This window comes from Tachyglossus aculeatus, chromosome 10 (genome assembly GCF_015852505.1).
Source record: "Tachyglossus aculeatus isolate mTacAcu1 chromosome 10, mTacAcu1.pri, whole genome shotgun sequence".
In the NCBI taxonomy this organism is placed as follows: Eukaryota; Metazoa; Chordata; class Mammalia; order Monotremata; family Tachyglossidae; genus Tachyglossus; species Tachyglossus aculeatus.
The window spans coordinates 46,003,416-46,025,430 of NC_052075.1; the positions used below are offsets into that span (position 1 = coordinate 46,003,416).

Consider the following 22,015-nt stretch of genomic DNA (forward strand, 5'->3'; position numbering starts at 1 on the left):
CTTGTTGTGATTTGGAACAAGTTACTTTACCTCTTGGAATCTTGGGTTCTTTATTTGTGTAATACGTAAATGGTTTCATTCAGGGTGCAGTATGAGTAACATAACTTTGCTGAGCAATACCGTTGTGTATTAATGCACAGTAAGAATCGTTTAAATCTTGCTCACCCAACGATACTTACCCTCTTTGGATAGGCTCCTCGGGATCTACAGCTCTTCAAGGTGACGTGTGCTTTTGTTTCGGCCTTAAGGGAGAGGGAACGTGTACTGAGATGGTACTTTCTTGTTGAGGCGAACTTGCTGCAGCTGGCCACCTCCAGATTCAGTGTCATGTTTTAGCCCCCTAAACATGAGCCCCCCCCCCCCACACACACCTTTCATGGGTAGCGTGTTGTGAATTTCTTAACACACTACTGTTTGTGGTAACCAGATTGTGAAATGGTCAGTAGAAGGTGAAAGGGAGGTTTATTATTATTATATAATAATATAATATATAATTATTATAATATATAATATACACAATATATAATATATTATATATTGTAATTATAGTTATAATATATAATATATTATATAATATATAATAATAATAATAATGATGATGGTGGCATTTATTAAGTCCTTAATTTATTAAGTGCTTACTGTTCTAAGCACTGGGGAGGTTACAAGGTGATCAGGTTGTCCCACGGGGGGCTCACAGTCTTTGTCCCTGTTTTCCAGCTGAGGGAACTGAGGCACAGAGAAGTGAAATGACATGCCCAAAGTCACGCAGCTGACAATTGGCGGAGCCAAGATTTGAACCCATGACCTCTAACTCCAAAGCCCGGGCCCTTTCCACTGAGCCACGCTGCTGCTTATGCTGGCTTCTTATTCCCTCTGGTCTTTTCCCTCCTGCTACCTGTTCTTATGGAATTCAAGATAAACTATCTTGTAAGGAGCTTCCTTGGTGGTAGGTGCATAAGGGAAAGAGGGAATAATAATAATAATAATGATGGCATTTATTAAGCACTTACTATGTGCAAAGCACTGTTCTAAACGCTGGGGAGGTGACAAGGTGATCAGGTTGTCCCGGGGGGTGGGGTGGGGGGGCTCACAGTCTTAATCCCCATTTTACAGATGAGGGAACTGAGGCACAGAGAAGTTAAGTGACTTTCCCAAAGTCACGCAGCTGACAGTTGGCGGAGCCGGGATTTGAACCCATGACCTCTGACTCCAAAGCCCAGGCTCTTTCCACTGAGCCACGCTGCTTCTCTGCCTTCAGGAATGGAAAAACCCAGATGGTGTCGATGCTGATTACCCAACTCAGACTCTCGCTTTATGAGCTAGCAGTCGGAGCCGCTTAGCTGTATAACCCCAAACTAGGGTCAAAGTTAGTCCTATATTTGGAAGTCTCCAAGGATGACAGGGGTTTAGAAAGTCCAGCCAGGACCCAACGGAGGGTTCTGTAACGTCTCCAGCAATGGTAGCCAAGCCAGATTCCCAAATTCGATACTGACCGAAGTTGAGATTTAATTAGTTCCACAAATTGGGAAGAGTAACAACAGAAAATGCCAGAGATGAGGTTTACCTGGTTGTATTCATTCATTCATTCAATCATGCTTTTAAGCGCTTACCGTGTGCAGAGCACTGTATTGAACACTTGGGGAATAATAATAATAATAATAATAATAATAATAATATAATAATAATAATAATAATGGCATTTATTAAGTGCTTACTATGTGCAAAGCACTGTTCTAAGCACTGGGGAGGTTACAAGGTGATCAGGTTGTCCCACGGCGGGCTCACAGTCTCAATCCCCATTTTCCAGATGAGGGAACTGAGGCACAGAGAAGTGACTTGCCCAAAGTCACACAGCTGACAGTTGGCGGAGCCGGGATTTGAACCCTTGACCTCTGACTCCAAAGCCTGGGCTCCTTCCACTGAACCACGCTGGGAAGTACAGGGCAGCAGTAAAGACCGAAAATCCCTGTCCACAATGAGCTCACAGTCTAGGGTGGGGGAAAGACAGCCATCAATACAAATAAACAGTCATCAATATAAAGAAATAAAATTACAGCTCTATACATAAGTGCTGCGGGTCAGGGAGAGCGAGGAAGAGCAACACAAGCAAACAAGCAAGGTAGTAGCTGAGGCCAGCCAGATTACCGGAAACTAGACTGTATCAGCCTCCTCTCTGATCTCCCATCCTCCTGTCTCTCCCCACTTCAATCTAGACTTCACGCCGCTGCCCGGATCGTCTTTGTGCAGAAACGCTCTGAGCATGTTACTCCCCTCCTCAAAAATCTCCAGTGGCTACCAATCAACCTACGCATCAGGCAGAAACTCCTCACCCTGGGCTTCAAGGCTGTCCATCTCCTCACCCCCTCCTACCTCACCTCCCTTCTCTCCTTCTCCAGCCCAGCCCGCATCCTCCACTCCTCTGCCGCTAATCTCCTCACCGTTAGGCCTCGTTCTCGCCTGTCCCGTTGTCAACTCCCGGCCCACGTCATCCCCCTGGCCTGGAATGCCCTCCCTCTGCCCATTCGCCAAGCTAGCTCTCTTCCTCCCTTCCAGGCCCTACTGAGAGCTCACCTCCTCCGGGAGGCCTTCCCACACTGAGCCCCCTCCTTCCTCTCCCTCTCCATCCCTTCACCTTACCTCCTTCCCTTCCCCACAGCACCTGTATATATGTTTGTACGTATTTATTACTCTATTTATTTATTTTACTTGTACATATCTATTCCATTTATTTTATTTTGTTAATATGTTTTGTTTTGTTCTCTGTCTCCCCCTTCTAGACTGTGAGTGCGCTATTGGGTAGGGACCGTCTCTGTATGTTGCCAACTTCTACTTCCCAAGCGCTTAGTTCAGTGCTCTGCACATAGTAAACGCTCAAATACAGTTGATTGATTGATTGATAGACACTCTGCAGCTGCCTGAAGGCTTTCTTTGGGGAAAACGGCTGAACTGGAAGACGGATAGAGTCCGATAACCCCCAAATTCCCGTGTCATAGCTTTGTTTGCATCTCAGGTGTACCTTAAGCTTCTTGTACCCTATGGAATTCTGATGGTTTGGTCCCAGCCAGAAGCAGATAGCCAGTCTCTCGGCACAAAAGCACAGAAAGCTCCAAATGCCTGAATTCCTCTCCACGTTGTCCTCAGGAGAACTCCTCTCTGCCCTGGAGGTGGTGGCTTTCCCACTCCAGACAGAGGACCTCCTTCCAAATTGTTCCTGTGGAGGTGAAATCAACTCCTTTGTGGGGTTTGTAGTGTGTCCTCCCTGCTTCTAGACTGCGGGCCCACTGTTGGGTAGGGATTGTCTCTATATATTGCCGACTTGTACTTCCCAAGCGCTTAGTACAGTGCTCTGCACACAGTAAGCGCTCAATAAATACGATTGATTGATTGATTGCCCCATAATTCTCCTATCTGTTTTGAAAGGATTTTACAACACCCGTCTCCAGCCATGTTCAATCAATCCCAAAGACACGACCAACTCAGCCTGTGTTGATTTTCACCTTTCCTTTGTGCTGTCCTCTTCCCCCCCGCCCCCAGCTTTCCCAAGAATTCATTCCTGGGAATTATTTTACAGTCATTTTGGTTGTGGCCACAGGCCAGCATCCCACCTTCATTTTGACATGAGAGGGGATAGTCCCTGAAAGCCTATCGTAGACTTTGTATTTAACTTGTGCAGTTGGAATTTATTCAGCCATTGGAAACATGCGTCTTAAAGTTGGGGAATAGAACCAGTTGATCAGTTTCATACTATTTCACTTTGAAAAAGAATTCCTTATTTGAAAGTCATATGAGGCTAATAAGTGTTTGGAAATCTCATGTCTTGTATGTATTAAAGACGTTATATGCCTACAGAAATAGTGTATCTACGGTCTGTTGTTATCCTTTACGTGAAATGAATAAATCATCAATATGCACTGGATTTATAGAGAACCAGTGCATAAATGACCAATAAAAAAGATTGCGTGCCATTCTCCGATAATGTAAATTGCTCTATAAATGATAAATAATATTGTGTGACTTCTACGGAGCATTTTAGTTAGAGGCAGGTATGCTTTTCCATTTCCCCCTTTCGGGCTCAGTAATTTCAATCTTATTGCTTGACCGGGTTGTGAGTGGAATGCGTTTGAAGTTTCCCCAATGAATGTAGTGGGGTGAGAGTTGATTGCGTGAAACTCCGGCCCTCACTTGCCAGTCGGCATCACATTTCCTATGTGCCGGTGTCAAAGGCTCTATGCGTCTCTGCTGAAAAAATGCGTGCATTTGTTAGTAGTTTCTATTTGCCAGGCCGATGTAAATAGCGGTATATAAATGAGCAATTTTTTTCTTTGAAATAAAATTTTGCCCTCCAGGTTCTAGTATCCAGTGTGACTTTTATGTTTCATTAAGAAATCATGATTGAAGCACAGCGCCTACTTGGAGATGAATGATGGACTTGGAACTGCTCTCTGGGTTGTGCTGTCCAGAGAACCTCTTTTATAAATGGTTTTTCAGTTCCATTTTCAAAAAACAAGATCTTCAAAGGGAAATTAATCTTAAAAACATAGAAGGCTAAAAGTAGTCAATCTTTGGGTTGGAAAAAGGCAACTTTTTAGAATCACCGTAGACAACACCACCACCCTCCCCGTCTCATAAGCCCATAACCTTGGCATTATCCTAGGCTCTTCTCCCTCTTCCAACCCACGTATTCAAACTGCCACTAAATCTTGTCGGTTGTACCTTCATAACATCATAAAATCAGCCCTATCCTTTCCATCCAAATGGCCACCATGCAGATACAAACGCCTACCCTGGCTCCCCTTTCATTCATTCTTTCAATCATATTTATTGAGCACTTACTGGGTGCAGAGCACTGTACTAAGCGCTTGGGAAGTACAAGTTGGCAGCATATAGAGACGGTCTCTACCCATCAACGGACTCACAGTCTAGAGGGGGGAGACAGACAACAAAACAAAACATGTGGACTTGACTTAACTGCATCAGCCTCCTCGCAGACCTCCTTACCTCCTGTCTCCCCCCACTTCCTGCTTCACCCTGTGACTTGGTCCGTTTTTCTAATAACCAGCCGGTCCATGTCTCCCCCTCACCCCAGAACCTCAGTGGTTGCCCATCCTCCTCCACATCAAACAGAAACTCCTTATCATTGGCTTTAAGGCACTCAAACAGCATTCCCTCACCTTTCTTACCTCTTTGATTTCCTGCTAAAACCCGGTCACCCATTTCACTCCTCTAAAACCACCCTACATACTGCGCCTCAGGCTAGTTTATTTAGCGGCCTCCCCCTTGATCACATCCTCCTTCTTGCCTGGCTCTCCCTTCCCTTTCCTATACCGCACACCATCATTCTCCCCACCTTCAAAGCCCTACTAAAATTACACTTCCTACCAACTGTATCTTATTGTACTCTCCCAAGTGCTTCCTGGAGTGCTTTGCACACAGTAAGCGCCCAATAAATACCATTGATTGGTGGATTGACTGCTTACTGGGGGCAACACACAGAATTGCATACATGGCCATGTACAGAGAAGCAGCGTGGCTCAGTGGAAAGAGCCCAGGCTTTGGAGTCAGAGGTCATGGGTTCTAATCCCAGCTCTGCCACTTGTCAGCTATGTGACTTTGGGCAAGTCATTTAACTTCTCTGTGCCTCAGTTACCTCATCTGGAAAATGGGGATTAAGACTGTGAGCCCCATGTGGGACAACCTGATTACCTTGTAACCTCCCCAGCGCTTAGAACAGTGCTTTGCATAGTTAAGTGCTTAATAAATGTGATTATTATTATTATTGTATCCCCCCAGTGCTAAGAACAGTGCTTGGCACATGGTAAGCACTTAAGAAATGCTATTATTATTATTATTGTTATCATTATTATTACAGAAGGAGTAAAAGATGTGATCCCTGGCCTTGAGCTAGTAATATAATGTATTAAACATCTAGTAGAGAGGAAGATTGCTGGCATATCGCCTGGTTACACCCTGAGAGCTCCCAGGGACCTTCTAGACTGTGAGCCCGCTGTTGGGTAGGGACCGTCTCTATATGTTGCCAACTTGTACTTCCCAAGCGCTTAGTACAGTGCTCTGCACACAGTAAGCGCTCAATAAATACAGTTGAATGAATGAATGAACTAACCTCCTCTATTTTTTAGGCTAACATTGGTTTGGACAGCAACAGAGAAGCATCAGGGCCTAGTTGAAAGAGCACAGGCCTTGGAGTAGGAGAACCTGTTTTCTTATCCGACTCCACTGCTTGTCTACTATATAACCTTGGATAAATCAGTTAACTTCTGTGTGCCTCAGTTCTTTCAGCTGTTACAGGGGGATTAAGACCATGAGCATCATGTGGGAAATGGATTGTGTCCAATCTGATTATCGGGTGTCTACCCCAGCACTTAGTACAGTGCCTTTCACATAGCAAGTGCTTAAAAATACCGTGAGAAACAAAAGAAAAACAACAACAACAACCAGTTTTCCCCTTCTAGACTTCAGAATTTGGAAGAGGAGGGGAGAAACAGCAGGAGTGTAGGAGAGGAAGAGGAGAGGAATAGAAAGGGTGACAGTGAGGGTCCAATTTTACTTGCCACAGAAAACTGCAAGGGAACATGCCCTTTCCCCAATCCAGACTCCCGGCTTGATGGAATAAGTCTATCCGCCAGAGTGTCTCCCTCAAGCGACTTGTCAGAAGGGTTTTATCCATATGTTTTTAGGGTTTCTGTATCTTTATCGGCTCTTAGTGCTACAGTATTATTACTGGTGGTGTTAGAAGTATTTACTTGATTCATATTGCCTCTTTCCTCTTGAGAATTCAGAGTGTTGTTCATAGGATTTCAGACCACGAACGTTTCTCAAATCTCAGTCACACCGAGAATAGGAGCCGGAGGAGGGGGAAATTGAGACACAAGAGAGGCCTTGAGGGAAGCCCGGGGGAAAGAGTTCAAATATACGTTTCAATAATGTATATTTCGCTAAAAATGAGTAGTTTGGCCTTAGATGGCTTCCTCGCATTCCCAACTGCTATTTTCCATTGGCCACTGTGGAATTATGTAATTTAAAACGCGCCTGCTTTTTCTTCGTTATCACACCCCAGGATTGCTGTTCCCGTCCATTTTGCCGCTGGAGAAACTGAGATGGAGCGGCAGAACCTGATTAGAATTCAACTTTGACTCTGGCATTTCTCTCATTGCAGCGGGCTGCTGCTCGGGAATTTTCTGAAGTGCACTCCAAAGACTTGGCTGTCCTTTCGACTGGGGTGGTGCGGTGCTTGAGCAAACATATACTTTCACAGAATCATAAATTCATGTCGGCGTTTGAAGGCATGTCATGTTCATTTGTCAACATGTCACTCCAGGGACACAGGTGCAGCAAATTTATGAAGGAAGCAAGCTCCTCAATCGCGTCTCCTTCGCCGTGCATAAATGCCCGAAGGAGTCAGATGGATTTTAGGATTCATCTGCAGGTGCAGCGCAATTAAGGATCCGGTGCTTTGGGGCATGTGCAGGAATCCTTGGGCTGTGGCCGGGTCAGGCAGGGACTTGCCCAGAAAGGAGAGCAAAGCAATCGGACGAGACCTGCAGAGGTCTTCTCAGAAAAGACACCTAAAGCATGTCTGCTCCGATGGAGGAAATATTGCACATTTTTAGTCAAGTGCGTGATTAAATTTGACATTTGAAATAGAACTTCACGCAGAAATAAGTACGGCACTTCTGCACGTTTAATTAAGATGTTTAGTTCCTGTCAAGGCGGATAGTATTTTTTTCCCCCTCGGTGAAGGGCAATACGTTCTCAACTTCTGAAATTTCAGAAACCTGTACTTAACCTTTAATCGTCATTCCATTTACATAGAAATCTGATTAACAACTTTTAAAGTTCAGGAGCTCCTGGTAAACGCAATTAAGACCTTCCTGGAGTCTGTTATTAAGAACTGGCATTTAACAAAGACTGGGGCCAGGCTATTGTTACCGTCTTCACTATAGCAGAGTGTCTTAAACAATTAGCCGAGAACATGAAATACACGAAGTGTACAGTATTACCTGTGAGTTAACATGGTCGGTATTTAAACAGCATGCTGTCTCTTTCTCTTTTGTGGTTCCCTTCATTGTAGGTGCTTGTTATAGGATGGTAGGGCACAGCTCATAATAATTAGGTGGAGCTGGGCCTCTTCATTTTCCCTCTCCTATCCTAGCTGTGCATCCTTTCTCCTGACGCTCTCACTCAAAAAATAAAAAAGCCGTGTTTACAGACCCGCATTTATACAGAACCCCAGGGGTAGGTTCAGAATCATAATACGTTTCAGTTTATTGCCCTTCTCTTCTGGGGTGGAGGAGGCTTTGGGAACAATTCAATTAAAGCAGGTGTTTATTTAGAAATCGAAGAGTCCGCTGATTAAAAAATACAAATCTGCCTTAGCCTGTGGCAACTGAGCAGTTTCACCAGGAATCTGAAAGGAAGTGGGTTGTAATTGGTGAAGGATGCAGGTCTGTTATGGATGAACGGGAGAGTGAAAATTACTTGGAGGGTGTTGCAGACCTCACCAAGCAAAGGATGTGCAAATCAACCCGTCTGGCTGCTTCTACCGATGAGTCTCGTCCTACCTGAGAACACTTTGGCCCGGTGGAAAGAACACGACCGGGGGAATCAGGAGACCTGACCTTTTTTTTACTGGCTTTTCAAGAAGGGGAATACCAGCTGTGCCACCAGGGATGAAAGTTTTTGATCAAAGAACCACCCAGGGCATTTTTAATGAGTGGACAGCCACAGTGAGAATCCTGAAAAAAATTCTTTCAGGTTTTTTTGTTGTTTTTAATAATAATAGCGATGGCATTTATTAAGAGCCTGCTGCGTGCAAAGCACTGTTCTAAGCGCTGGTTTTAGACTGTGAGCCCACTGTTGGGTAGGGACTGTCTCTATATGTTGCCAATTTGTACTTCCCAAGCGCTTAGTACAGTGCTCTGCACATAGTAAGCGCTCAATAAATACGATTGATGATGATGATGATTGTTAAGTGCGGTACTAAGAGCTGGAGTAGATGCAGGTTACTCAGGTTGGACGTAGTCTGTGTCCCCCATGGAGCTCATAGTCAATTCCCATTTCACAGATGAGGTAGCTGAGGCACAGAGCAATGAAGTGACTTGCCCAAGGTTACACAGCGGACACATGGCCGAGCCAGGATTAGAACCCAAGTCCTTCCGACTTCCAGGCCCAAGCTCTATCCATTAGGCCATGCTGCTTCTCTAAAAATATCTTGCTAACGTAGACCTGGAGGACCACAGTGGCTGTCAAAGCAACCGTCTTTCGGGTTGTGCTCCTACAGCACAGCGTCAGCACCGTACCGCAGATTCTTGGACCGTAAGTGTAAAAAAAACAAAAAAAACCCACCTATGGGTGCACTTCGCAGTGTGCCACACCATTCCCCATCCTCTCACGTGTCGCACTGGCGGCCTAATGGGAGCGTGAATGGCACTGCACAAATTACTATCACTGCAGTCAGTTTCTTCACGTGGTTTCTTGATTGTGAAGAGTTCTTGGTGGAGAACCTGGGAAAAGCCAGAGCTTTTGGGCTACATTCACTTTAAGGAGAATGTATTTTACTCCCAACCCTTAGACTTAGAGTTACATAATGTCTTAGATTGTAGTCACCCTGAGGGGCAGGGGCCTTATCTAATTCCCATTTGTGTATTCTCTCCCAGTGCTAAGTACAGTGCACATAGTAAGTGCTTAATAAATACTGTCACTACTATGTTGAAGCTTTATTTGCTTCAACATTCAATATATGTTGCCAACTTGTACTTCCCAAGCGCTTAGTACAGTGCTCTGCACACAGTAAGCGCTCAATAAATACGATTGATTTGAGAAAAGGCAAGCAGGTCTCGTGGTGAAATCCTGTATTGACCGGTGGAACTGGATGACAGACCACGTGGTGTTTCACCAGCCCTAAAGCATCATTACGAAGGACCAGTCATGATAACTGATGGCTTGTATAAAAGAGAGCTTACAACAGCTGTATACTGATGGTGCCTAGTTTTTCATGTGCTTTATCATCATTAACTAATGAAACTAATGGATTAATTAATTCACACACTTTGCTGGCCTTCCTTCCCTCCAGACAGCTTACCGGCTGCAGTCAGAATCAGAACATTTTAAAACGAGGAAGATTGCTTAGGTGGTTTAATAGAAAAACGGGATAGATATTTCTGATTTGAGAAGACCCCGAAAGAAAATCAAAATAAATTTCAAGGTATCATCATCATCAATCGTATTTATTGAGCGCTTACTATGTGCAGAGCACCGTACTAAGCGCTTGGGAAGTACAAATTGGGTATATATGACATACCTCTCCTGAGGAGATTTTTGCATTTGGAATATATGAATTCATAATGCTTACCTATATATTGATACCGTGGCCTTTTTCCGATCTTCGGAAGAATGATAAGACCCTTATTGCTCCCTAGCAAGCGCTTAATAAATGCCATTATTATTATTATCCCATTCTTTCATGTAAGACTTTCCATTATTATTTCACCCTTATCACCTCATCCTCTTCTGATATACCATTTTTCCTCCTTCCAACCACCATTCTAGATTCTCAACCACTGCTTCGCCTTGATGGCTTTCCTGCAGTTGTAGTTGCGTATACTGTGTCTATGTACTTGCATATCTAAGAATTGAAGTTTTGTGCCTCATCTCCTCCATCAAAGACACTTCTGCAGAACAGTCATTAGTGGGAGGGAGTAGAAATGTTTTTCTTTACCTTTAGGTCCCCGGTCTAGTTTCTCACACAAAGATTAGTCTATCATTCTCCCTGTTAAAGTGTCCGGCATAGAGTCCTGTCTCAGATTGTGAACACTTCAAGGACAGGGGCTATGTCTCATATATTTTCTTTTTAATAATAATAATAATAATGGCATTTGGTAAGCGCTTATTATGTGCAAAGCCCTGTTCTAAGCGCTGGCGAGGATACAGGGTGATCAGGTTGTCCCACGTGGGGTTCACAGTTTTAATCCCCATTTTACAGATGAGGTAAGTGAGGCCCAGAGAAGTGAAGTGACTTGCCCAAAGGCACACAGCTGACAATTGGCGGAGCCGGGATTTGAACCCATGACCTCCGACTCCAAAGCCCGGGCTTTTTCCACTGAGCCCGCTTCCGTCAATGTAGCTAGAATAGTTTTCTGCTTGTAATTAGCTAAATAAATACTATCCATTGACTTTTTAATAAGGAAAGGATGTCTCCAAAAACCCCAAAGAAACAAGCAGGCAAATAAATTGGGATTTGGAGAAAATTTTGTCTTTTGAGTTCCACCCTAATAGTGATAAGCCTAAAGTCACGTGGCAGGTCAGAAGCAGACCTGGAATTAGAATCTGGGTTCCCTGACTCAGAGCCTTGTGCCTTTTTCCATCAGACCATTCTGCCTCCCGAAATTCAATTTCTTGTCCAAAAATGGATGTTTAGATTAAAAATGACCATTCACATGTCCACAGCTCAGAAATGCGAGAGCTGAATGGAAGAGAAAAATTCCATTTAAACTGCACCAGCCCTAGTTAATCAGATGGCTGTTACAGCATTTTTCAAAAAGGGCTTTGTGGAATAAAAATTATTTTCTTGGTTTTTTTTTCCCCCTTTCCTCCCACTGAGGTAAAGAACCATTCACGAGTCTTCACTAATGGCTGTTCTAATTGAACAATTGGCATTGTTAATGAATGTAATTGAGTTGGCATCCATTCCATTACCTAAATGGCTGTGTGCTTTGTTTTTCCTGTCTCCTTACAAAAATATTGTTTAGTTCCCACACAACATGGATACTGGGCCACTGCCACGAGAATATTAGTTCTTAACATTTTAAAAAACGTTTTTAAACAAAATTCACTAAGAACATGGGAGGAAAACCCGGTAGCACCAATTCATCTTCAGCTCACAAGTTGTTTGTAGCCTTCCTTGGAATTAGCTTTGCGGTGCGTATTGCTCTCATTTTCATTTGTCAATTTTTGGTCCTCTCACGTGTCTTCTTGGCTTCACTTCTTTGTATCGTAAAGTTGTCCTTTGGTTTAAGGACAACACTGCTGATGGTGGGAATGTCTTCATTAATGTAAGAAGTACTTTGCTCAGTCTGATTTTAGCGCTGAAGAATCAGGAGGATTGAAACTCTAGAATTATGAGATTTCTTTACATCCTAGTATGAGAGACTGTAGCCTGGGATAGCTGACTCACCAGTGTATTTATGGATTGAACAATCCCCCCTAGACTGTAAGCTTGTTGTGAGCAGGCAATGTGTCTGTCAACTCTGTTGCATGCTCCCAAGGGCTTAGTACAGTGCTCTCAACATGGTAAGTGCTCAATAAATACCATTGTTGATGATGAGGGTGATACCTTTGCAATACAAACACGTAGCGATGGTGCCTATTTTGGATGGCGGGAAGTTGGAGGAGGAGGTGGGGCAAGATAGATATAATTTTTCAAGTCTGTTTCAGTTAAACCAAGGTTATGATAGTAATAATAATGATGGTATTTGGTAATCAATCAATCAATTGTATTTATTGAGTGCTTACTGTGTGCAGAGCACTGTACTAAGCGCTTGGGAAGTACAAGGTGGCAACATATAGAGACAGTCCCTACCCAACAGTGGGCTCACAGTCTAAAAGAGGGAGACAGAGAACAAAACCAAACATACTAACAAAATAAAATAAATAGAATAGATATGTACAAGTAAAATAAATAGAGTAATAAATATGTACAAACATATATACATATATACAGGTGCTGTGAGGAAGGGAAGGAGGTAAGATGAGGGGGACGAGGGGGAGAAGAAGGAAGGGGTTAAGTGCTAACTATGTGTCAGGTACTGTATTAAATGCTGAGGTAAATGCAAGATAATGAGGTTGGACACAGTCGCCGTTCCACAGTTTTGAGGGAGAAATTCCCCATACTTTAGTTGTTATAAAACAGATGGAGGGAATGATTTTTAAATTGCTGCTGCCTTACTCTCTGAGGTTGGAGATCTTGTGTGGGTCCTGTCTCTGAGGGCGGGGAGCCCAGGAGAGATCTCCTAGCCCTGTCCCATGGCCAGAAAATGGAACCCAGATATTCTCCTTCTTGTATCCTAAAATAATGATCATGGTATTTAAGTGCTTGCCTTGTGACACACACTGTGCTAACTGCTGGGATAGATACAAAGTAAGGAAGTCAGACACAGTCCTTTTCCCACATGGGGCTCACAGCCTAAATAGAAAGAACAAGTATTTAATCCACATTTTACAGATCCATTGGGGTGGAGGCAAAACTAAATATAGGGTGTTATTGATCTGGGAATGGGCCTTTCGAGAAATAGTGTGGGGGTCGGGGGGGGATTCTGAGTATTCTTTATTTCCTTAGAGATAGGATGTGGGAAATTCATTCATTCATTCATTTATTCATTCAGTCGTATTTATTGAGCACTTACTGTGTGCAGAGCACTGGACCAAATGCTGGGGAAGTACAAGTTGGCAACATATAATAATAATAATGATAATAATAATGGCATTTGTTAAGCACTTACTATGTGCAAAGCACTGTTCTAAGCGCTGGGGGGATACAAGGTGATCAGGTTGTCCCACGTGGGGCTCACAGTCTTAATCCCCATTTTACAGATGAGGTAACTGAGGCCCAGAGAAGTGAAGTTACTTGCCCAAGGTCACACAGCAGGCATGTGGCAGAGCCGGGATTCTAACCCATGACCTCTGACTCCAAAGCCCGGGCTCTTTCCACTGGCCCCTACCCAACAACGGGCTCACAGTCTAGAAGGGGGAGACAGACAACAAAATAAAACATGTGGACAGGTGTCAAGTCGTCAGAATAAATAGAAATAAAGCAAGATGCACATCATTAAGAAAATAAATAGAATAGTAAATATGTACAAGTAAAAGAAATAAAGTAATAAATCTGTACAAACATAGATACAGGTGCTGTGGGGAGCGGAAGGAGGTAGGGCGGGGGGATGGGGAGGAGGAGATGAAAAAGGGGGCTCAGTCTGGGAAGGCCTCCTGGAGGAGGTGAGCTCTCAGTAGGGCTTTGAAGGGAGGAAGAGAGCTAGCTTCCAGCAAGACCACATCTCCAAAGGGAGAAAATGGGTTCCTGGCTCCCTGGGCAGAATATTTGGATCAACCGTTTTTACCAGTGGCACTACAACTAGAGTTTACCTATTTTTAGAACTAAAGCCAGGAACATTAAATGAATCTCTTTTTTGGCATTGAAGAGGTAAGTCAAGAATGCTTATTTGCCATTGTGAAATGGCAAACTTTATGGACAGTCATAAAGTTTGGAATCTATGTGCACTTGAGCTACACGCAATGAAGTTTTTTTGACTGAGTACTTAGTAACTGCAAGTCAAACCTTAGAGCAATCCTGAAGAGAACAGTAGTATCATTCATTCATTCATTCATTCATTCAATCGTATTTATTGAGCGGTTACTGTGTGCAGAGCACTGTACTAAGCGCTTGGGAAGTAGAAGTTGGCAACATATAGAGACGGTCCCTACCCAACAGTGGGCTCACAGTCTAGAAGGGGGAGACACACAACAAGACAAAACATATTAGGAAAATAAAATAAATAGAATAAATATGTTCAAATAAGATAAATAAATAGAGTAATAAATACGTACAAACATATATATACAGGTGCTGTGGGGAAGGGAAGGAGGTAAGGCGGGGGGGGGGGGGGGGGCGGGGGATTGGAAGGACTTGTGCATCCATGCTGTGACCCAGAGATCCACTCTGTTCTTGAACTGGCTAATGTCTTTTTATATTTAATACTTAATAGTAGTCATAGTTTACGATTTTTTTTTTTTGCGGTCAGACTACTGATTCATGAGAGAAAGGTGCTCTTGACACTTGGAAGCCATGAGAGGAAGAGCTGAAATTGGAGTAAGGTGATCAGAAATCTGTTGTGATGAGGACATTCAATTGAATCATGGTCTAGTGGCTAGAGCTTTTAGACTGTGAGCCCACTGTTGGGTAGGGACTGTCTCTATATGTTGCCAACTTGTACTTCCCAAGCACTTAGTACAGTGCTCTGCACACAGTAAGCGCTCAATAAATACGGTTGATTGATTGATAGAGCCTATGATTGGGATGCAGGAGACCTGGATTCTATTCCTGGCTCTGCTACTTAACGTCTGTGTGAATTTAGGAAACTCGTTTGAATTTTTTGTGCCTGAGCTTCCTCATCTGTAAAATGGGAATTAAATTCCTGTTCTCTCTCCCCAGAGATGGTGAGACAGTGTCTCTAACAAATCTGATTATTCTGTATTTACCCCTGTGCTCAATACATAGCAAGCACGTAACAAATTCTACAATTGTTAGAGGTGTCAGTAATGGTTGATTTGGTGACTTCTAAGAAAAACTCGGTCTGATCACTTTTTGTGGGAAGAGGGTAGAGCCAGAAAAGGAGGAAAGAGGGGAAGAAAAAGGAGAAGTAGAGAGGGATGAAGGAGAGGAGAGGAACTCGAAGAGAAAGAGGTGTGAAGCTTAAAGGAAATGGGGTAGGGCATTTGAGAGAGGAGAAAGGATGTGGGGAAGAGATGAGGGAGCAAGTGTGTATGGCACAGTGAGAGAGGAAGAGGTGAGAAGGGCAAGGAGCACAGCTCACCTGTTGTGACCGCTGCCGGCTCCACAACCAGAGACCCATAAAAGAGAGACCCAAATAGAGTCCCTAATGTGTCTTTAAAATGGTCTCTGAAGCATTTTGTTTGCTGGAGCTTGGTTGTTAGACCCAGAGGCACTGGACCATGCGTTGATCTTTTTAGCCTGCTGTGAAGTTTGTGTACACGTTTTCCAAGTGCTCCAGATCTGTTTTGTGACCCGCTATTGCAAAAGTGAGTCATGGTATTTTCAATACAAAAGGGAAAAGCTAATGTGACTTGGGATATTTTTTCTGTGTCTCATGGAAGGTCAGCACCCTCATTTAAAAAATACTGAACACTGCCGTGTCTCATGGGAGTACTCTCCACTTACACAAAATGGTCAGTTATGACAGCCTCTCAGTCAAAAGACTGATTTCTTCGATATTTTTGACACTTTAGGAATCTGTAATAAACTCTTTCTTTTCGGTTCCTATCTCCAGATTTTTTTAAAAAAAATTCTTCATTAGTCTCCGACTCTTTTGCAGCCATTTATTGACGGGACAGAATTCTGGGTAAAAGCTTTTTATTATAAGCAGGGCTTTTGTGTATTAAGAAGCCAGGGAAAATGTGCTTTCTGTTACTGGGGAAGGTGAAAATCACCAGTGGATGCTTAGTCAACAACGGGGAAGCAAGCACCTTGGCTAGCATAGATAAGTTGAAGGGGAGTGGGTGGAGAGTAGGTGAATTTTCTTTTCTTTTAATTTTTTTAAGAGTAACAATAATCAATCAATCATATTTATTGAGCGCTTACTGTGTGCAGAGCACTGTACTAAGCGCTTGGGAAGTAATGATGGTATTCATTAAGCGCTTACTATGTGCAAAGCACTGTTCTAAGCGCTGGGGAGGTTACAAGGCGATCAGGTTGTCTCACGTGGGGCTCAGTCTTCATCCCCATTTTGCTGATGAGGTCACTGAGGCCCAGAGAAGTGAAGTGACTTGCCCAAAGTCACACAGCTGACAATAGGCGGAGCTGGGATTTGAACCCCTGACCTCTGACTCCAAAGCCCAGGCTCTTTCCACTGAGCCACGCCTCTACCAAAAAGATTGAGCATCCTTCAGCAAATACCAGGGATCAAGATTATTGAGACATCAGTGCAGTCCGAGGATTTCCAAAAAGGGAGATGTGAGGACATTCCCACGCCTCCCCAGTCCTTAAGATCCTCCAGTGGTTGCCCGTCTACCTCCACATTAAATACAAACTGCTTTCCATCGACTTAAAAGCATTCAGGGTCCACACACCTCTATTGCCAACCTCACTACACCTCAGTGTCATCTAATCTCCCTGCTGACCCTCTCCCCGTATCCTCTCTCTGGTCTGTAACCTTCCCTTCCATTTACAACAGGCCACCACTCTCCCCATCGTGTAGGCTGTATTAAAGCCCCATCTCCTCCAAGAAGCCTTCCCTGATGAAGCCCTCATTTCCCCTACTCCCTCTCTCTAACGGGTTGTCTACGCACTTGGATCCAAGCCGATAGATAGGCTCGTGGGGAGCAAAGGATTTGAGTTGGGACATATCAATCAATCAATCAATCAATCGTATTTATTGAGCACTTACCGTGTGCAGAGCACTGTACTAAGCGCTTGGAAAGTCCAAGTTGGCAACATATAGAGTGTCCCTACCCAACAGTGGGCTCACAGTCTAGAAGGGGGAGACAGAGAACAAAACTAAACATATTAACAAAGTGAAATAAATAGAATAGATATGTACAAGTAAAATAAATAAATAAATAGAGTGATAAATATGTACATACATATATACACAGGACATATATACATAGTAGAAGAGGAGTGAAAATTGCTAGGAAAACCTTGTTAGAGTTTTCCTTGTCCTCACCTGCTTACAGCAGTCATGGTACCTGTTTTGAGGGAAGCACTGCACACCCCACTGATATACCAAAAATATACTACAGAGGTGTGGAAGGAGCAGGGGAAACAGGCATGACATTAGATGAGATTCGTATGCATTGGGTTCGTCAATTCCCTAGAAATAGATGGGGAGGGGCGAGGGGAAATGGGAAAGGATATGAAGTGTAATTTGTAGTTATCTGCAGGGCCTGGAAGCTAAATATTAAATTTGTTTTTGGGGAAACATCAATCTGTGGTTTTGAGTGCTAACTGTGTGCAGAGCACTGTATTAAGTGCTTGGGAGAGTACAGTCCCCCAATAAGATGGTTCCTGGTGCATCCACATTTTGGAGGAATATATTTTAGACATGTCCTGGGATACACCTGAATTTGTTTTGAATTCTCTGCAAATTAGTTTATGTCTGCCCCTCCACCTCCACCCGGCCCCAGCATTAGAGTGTAAACTCCTTGTGCATGGAAAATGTATGCCTTCTTTGTTTTCTGTTTCCCGGGTGCATAGTAGAGCGAGTGTTTGCTAAGTACTTTTAATACGATTTCTACTGCTGAAGTCTAACTCGATCAGCTTTGCGGTCCCTCTTTTTTTATGCTGTTTAGGATGTCTGGCCCCTGAGAATTGAACTGAGGCATTCTCCAGGGGTGGCTGGACTGGAAAAACTGAAATGTTATCACTAATTCACTGACCTTGGGGTTTTTGGTGTGTGTATCTACAAATGCAACAGTTCTGTTGGCCTTATGACTTCCTGCTAGTGTTAACTTGGCATCTGATGTTAAGTTTGTGCCACGCCGGAGAAACGAATGAAAAGTGCTTGCCCCACATATGCAGCCACAATGTCCTTTCCTTGGAAATTTACAAACAGCCTTCATTTTAACATCCCGCTGGTATCAATATTTTTGGTGTCAAGAAAACACTTTACATGTTTTAAAATAGCGATTGCTCAGCTAGAGGTGTAATACGTTTGAACGAACAGAATCTACTCAGGCAGCTTGTGCTGAAGGTTTTCCCAAGGATATCCCTTCATTTCCAATTTACAAAGTATGTCCTTTGCCCAGAAATTACTTACTTGTGATTTTCATCTGACAGCCATGTATTGGCATAGTAATCCTGTTGAGTGGGTTTCTTTGGAGTTGAGCCCTGGGATGGGAGTTATGAGTTTCCCGTTGACTCAGCCATTGATTCTCTGGATGACCTGTGGCAGGCTGCAGTGTTACTTTTGGTCTCTCTTTGCACTTTTGGGTAATGGGAGCAAGGGAGCCCGTTGTTGGGTAGGGGCCGTCTTTATATGTTGCCGACTTGTACTTCCCAAGTGCTTAGTACAGTGCTTTGCACACAGTAAGCACTCAATAAATACAATTGAATGAATAAGAATTTTTGCATCATTAGCAGATTAGATGGGATTAGATGGGATGGGATGGGATTAGATTAGGATGGGATTAGAACAGGTCAGCTTCATCTAGGTGAACGTGGCTCTTTCCTCAAAAGGTCAGAATCCTCACGTCTTCGGGTTGCCGAACCAGTGTCCAATCCACTCGTTGGCTGTGGTATGTTCTGAGTGCATCTTGGGTGCCGACAATTGTGATAATACTGGGATAGATGACCGATAAACAAATCAGACAAGGTCTCTGCCCGATCCCTCAATCTAAATCAGGTTGGACAGACTCATAGAAAAGAGGAATACATTGCAAATAATAATTTGGGGACATTAAAAAAGTAGGAATTAAAAATTACGGGCATAGGTAGGAAAAACCGTACTTGAAGGATTCCCGATGTTAAGAAGGAGCACGGCCTAGTGGATAGAGCACGGGCCTGGGATCATGGGTTCTAATCCCGGCTCTGCCATTTGTCTACTGTGTGGCCTTGGGTCAGTCATTTCACTTCTCTGTGCTTCAGTTCCCTCATCTGTAAAATGGGGATTAAGACCGGAAGCCCTGTGTGGGACAGGGACTATGCCCAACCCAATTACCTTGTATCTGCCCCAGCGCTTAGCACAGTGCCAGGCACATAATAAGTTCTTAACAAATGCCATGATTTTTATTATTAATGTCTGTCTCCCCCTCTACACTGTAAACTCACTGCCTCCCCCTCTAGACTGTAATCTCATCGTGGGCGGGGAACGTTTCTACCAATACTGTTGTATGATACTCTCCCAAGTGCTAAGTCCGCAGAATAAGTGCTCAATAAATTCATTGGTTGATCGATTGATTCCTCCCTGCTGCAGTTTTTGGGTCACCGCATCCCCCCATTCAGACCTAACAGTTGGAAAGGCCAAAGTCCCCCAGCCCCTGGGGCAGGGGAGGGTGCTTATGGGCGCCTAGTCTTTGAGTGGGAGATCTTAGACCAGTCATGGACTCCCTCTCGGGCCCCAGCTGCCATCTTGTTGATTCCCCTGTCTTTTGGCAGGAAATCATCACAGTAATCACACTGACTTGCCAGTGAGTTAAACTTTTCACCCCAATAAACTGCATTGGAGCAGTTCGACTCCTGCTCTTGACTTCCTTGGTAATTATTATAGGCTTTTTCCTAAAATCATCGTGTATTTTTTACACTTTAAAGATGCTGCTGACAGAGTACCTGGATATGAAGAACACTCGGACTGCTTCTGAGCCATCAGCCCAGCTCAGTTACGCCAGCACCGGACGTGAGTTCGCAGCCTTTTTTGCCAAGAAGAAACCACAAAGGCCAAAAAATTCTCTGTTCAAGTGAGTACATTTGTGTTACCAAGATGGCAGATAGGGGCAAGGTCTTTGCAAATGCTAGGTCCTTACCCTACGCTTCTCTGTAGTCCTCATTTCCTCTGACCTTCAGGATGTCTCTAGTTGGATGTCCTGCTGACACCTAAAGCTTAACCTGCCCAATACAGATTTCCTTATCTTTCCACCCAAACCCGATCCTTCCCCCTGACTTTTCCATCACTGTAGACATCAGCACTATCCTCCCCACCTCACACGTCTGTAACTTTGGCATTATCCTTGACTCATCTCTCTCATTCAACCTGCCTATTTAGACTGTCATTGAATTCTTCACAACATCTCTAGACTCTGCCCTCTAATCTCCATCCAAACTGCGTATCAAACTGATAGAGCACTTATTATTTTCCTCCTTCATTACTGCATCAGCCTCCACGCTGATCCCTATGCCTCCTGTCTCTCCCCTCTCCAGTCCATACTTCACTCTGCTGCTCTGATATTTTTTTTAATCAGTTCAGTCCTTGTCTCCACTCTTCAAAAATCTTCTGTTGTTGCCTCTCCATCGTATAAAAAAGAAACTCTGTACCATTGTCTTTAAGGCTTTCCCCTCCTGCCTTACCTCGCTCATCTCCTCCAACAACCCAGCCTACACAATTTGCACCTCTCACAGCCACCTGCTGACTCTACCTGCATCTCATCTGTCTCGCCACCGTCCCTTTGCCCAGCTTGGCACGTAGTAAGCACTTAACAAATGCCATCATTATTAGTATTATGTTCTCTCCCTGCTCTGGAACTCCCTTCCCCTTGGTATATGACCACCCCTTTCCCCATTTTCAGAGTCCCACCAAAATCGTATCTCCCCAAAGAATCTTTCCCTGATTAAACCCTCACTTTTTCTGTTTGTCCTCCCTTCTGCATCACCTTTACACTTGGGTCTTACCTCTCAGAAAGTTTGATGTTTATTCCACTCCACCAGTCCCACAGCAGTTATTCTCACATCTTTATACTCTCCCTATTTCCCCTATTTATTTCAAAGTGTGTCTCCCCCTCTCTGTAAGTGTCCTGTGGGCAGGGATTGTGTCTACCAGCTCTGTTGGATTGTATTCTTCCAAGCACTTAGTACATGGCTCTGCACACAGTATGCGCTCAATAAATACTAGTAATTAATTGATTACCCTTACTGAGACCTTTGCCTTCCTAGAAGTCAAATTACTTTCTCAGAACAATTCTCAGGCTTGAATGATTTCACAAGGAATTTCGAAAAGTCAAATTTCCTTGCTTGAATTTCTCACGTTACTCAATTTATTGTTTTGCCCACAAATCCATCACGTAACCTGGGGGTTAAAGTAACCCAGTTTGTAAGAGATTACATTCTAATCACATTTGTAATGCACTCTCAGGCCCTCATATTGCTGGCTAGCTGGGGTCAGGATATCTGTTGTTTCACCAGGATGGTGTTTCTGGGCCACACTTAAAACCCAATTTTTCACCCTCCCACCTCTGATCCCTAAGGGTCAGGGGGCCCTTCAAAAGTCAGAGTTGTCTCTTCCCTTGATCTGACCATGGCAGTATGAAGCTTTGCCACAGTTTGGCCTATTTGAAGACTTCTCATGCCAATTTTCTTTGTGACCAGTCAGATCTGAGATCATTCCTGAGGCTGTCATAGACCTGCGTATTCATTTCCGTCATTAGAGAATGGAAGACTAGGGCATAATCCATTAAAACGGTGGTGATGCTTCCCTGTCACAGGAAATCCATCTCATCACTGTTGCTTTTGTCTCCATCACTGTTTCCCTCTTAGGGACAGCGATGGCTAGTGGGATTTCTC

The 22,015-nt window shown here is 43.8% G+C and overlaps 1 protein-coding gene across 3 annotated transcripts in view; it reads left to right on the forward strand.

Moving 5' to 3' along the window:
• EXOC4 (exocyst complex component 4) overlaps positions 1-22,015 on the forward strand; it is a 628,131-nt gene that overhangs the window by 150,141 nt on the left and 455,975 nt on the right. For all 3 annotated transcript variants that reach the window (XM_038752201.1, XM_038752203.1, XM_038752202.1), the window contains one exon: positions 20,054-20,199. In XM_038752201.1, coding sequence (XP_038608129.1) covers positions 20,054-20,199 — 146 coding nt within the window. The remainder of the gene's footprint in view (positions 1-20,053; positions 20,200-22,015) is intronic.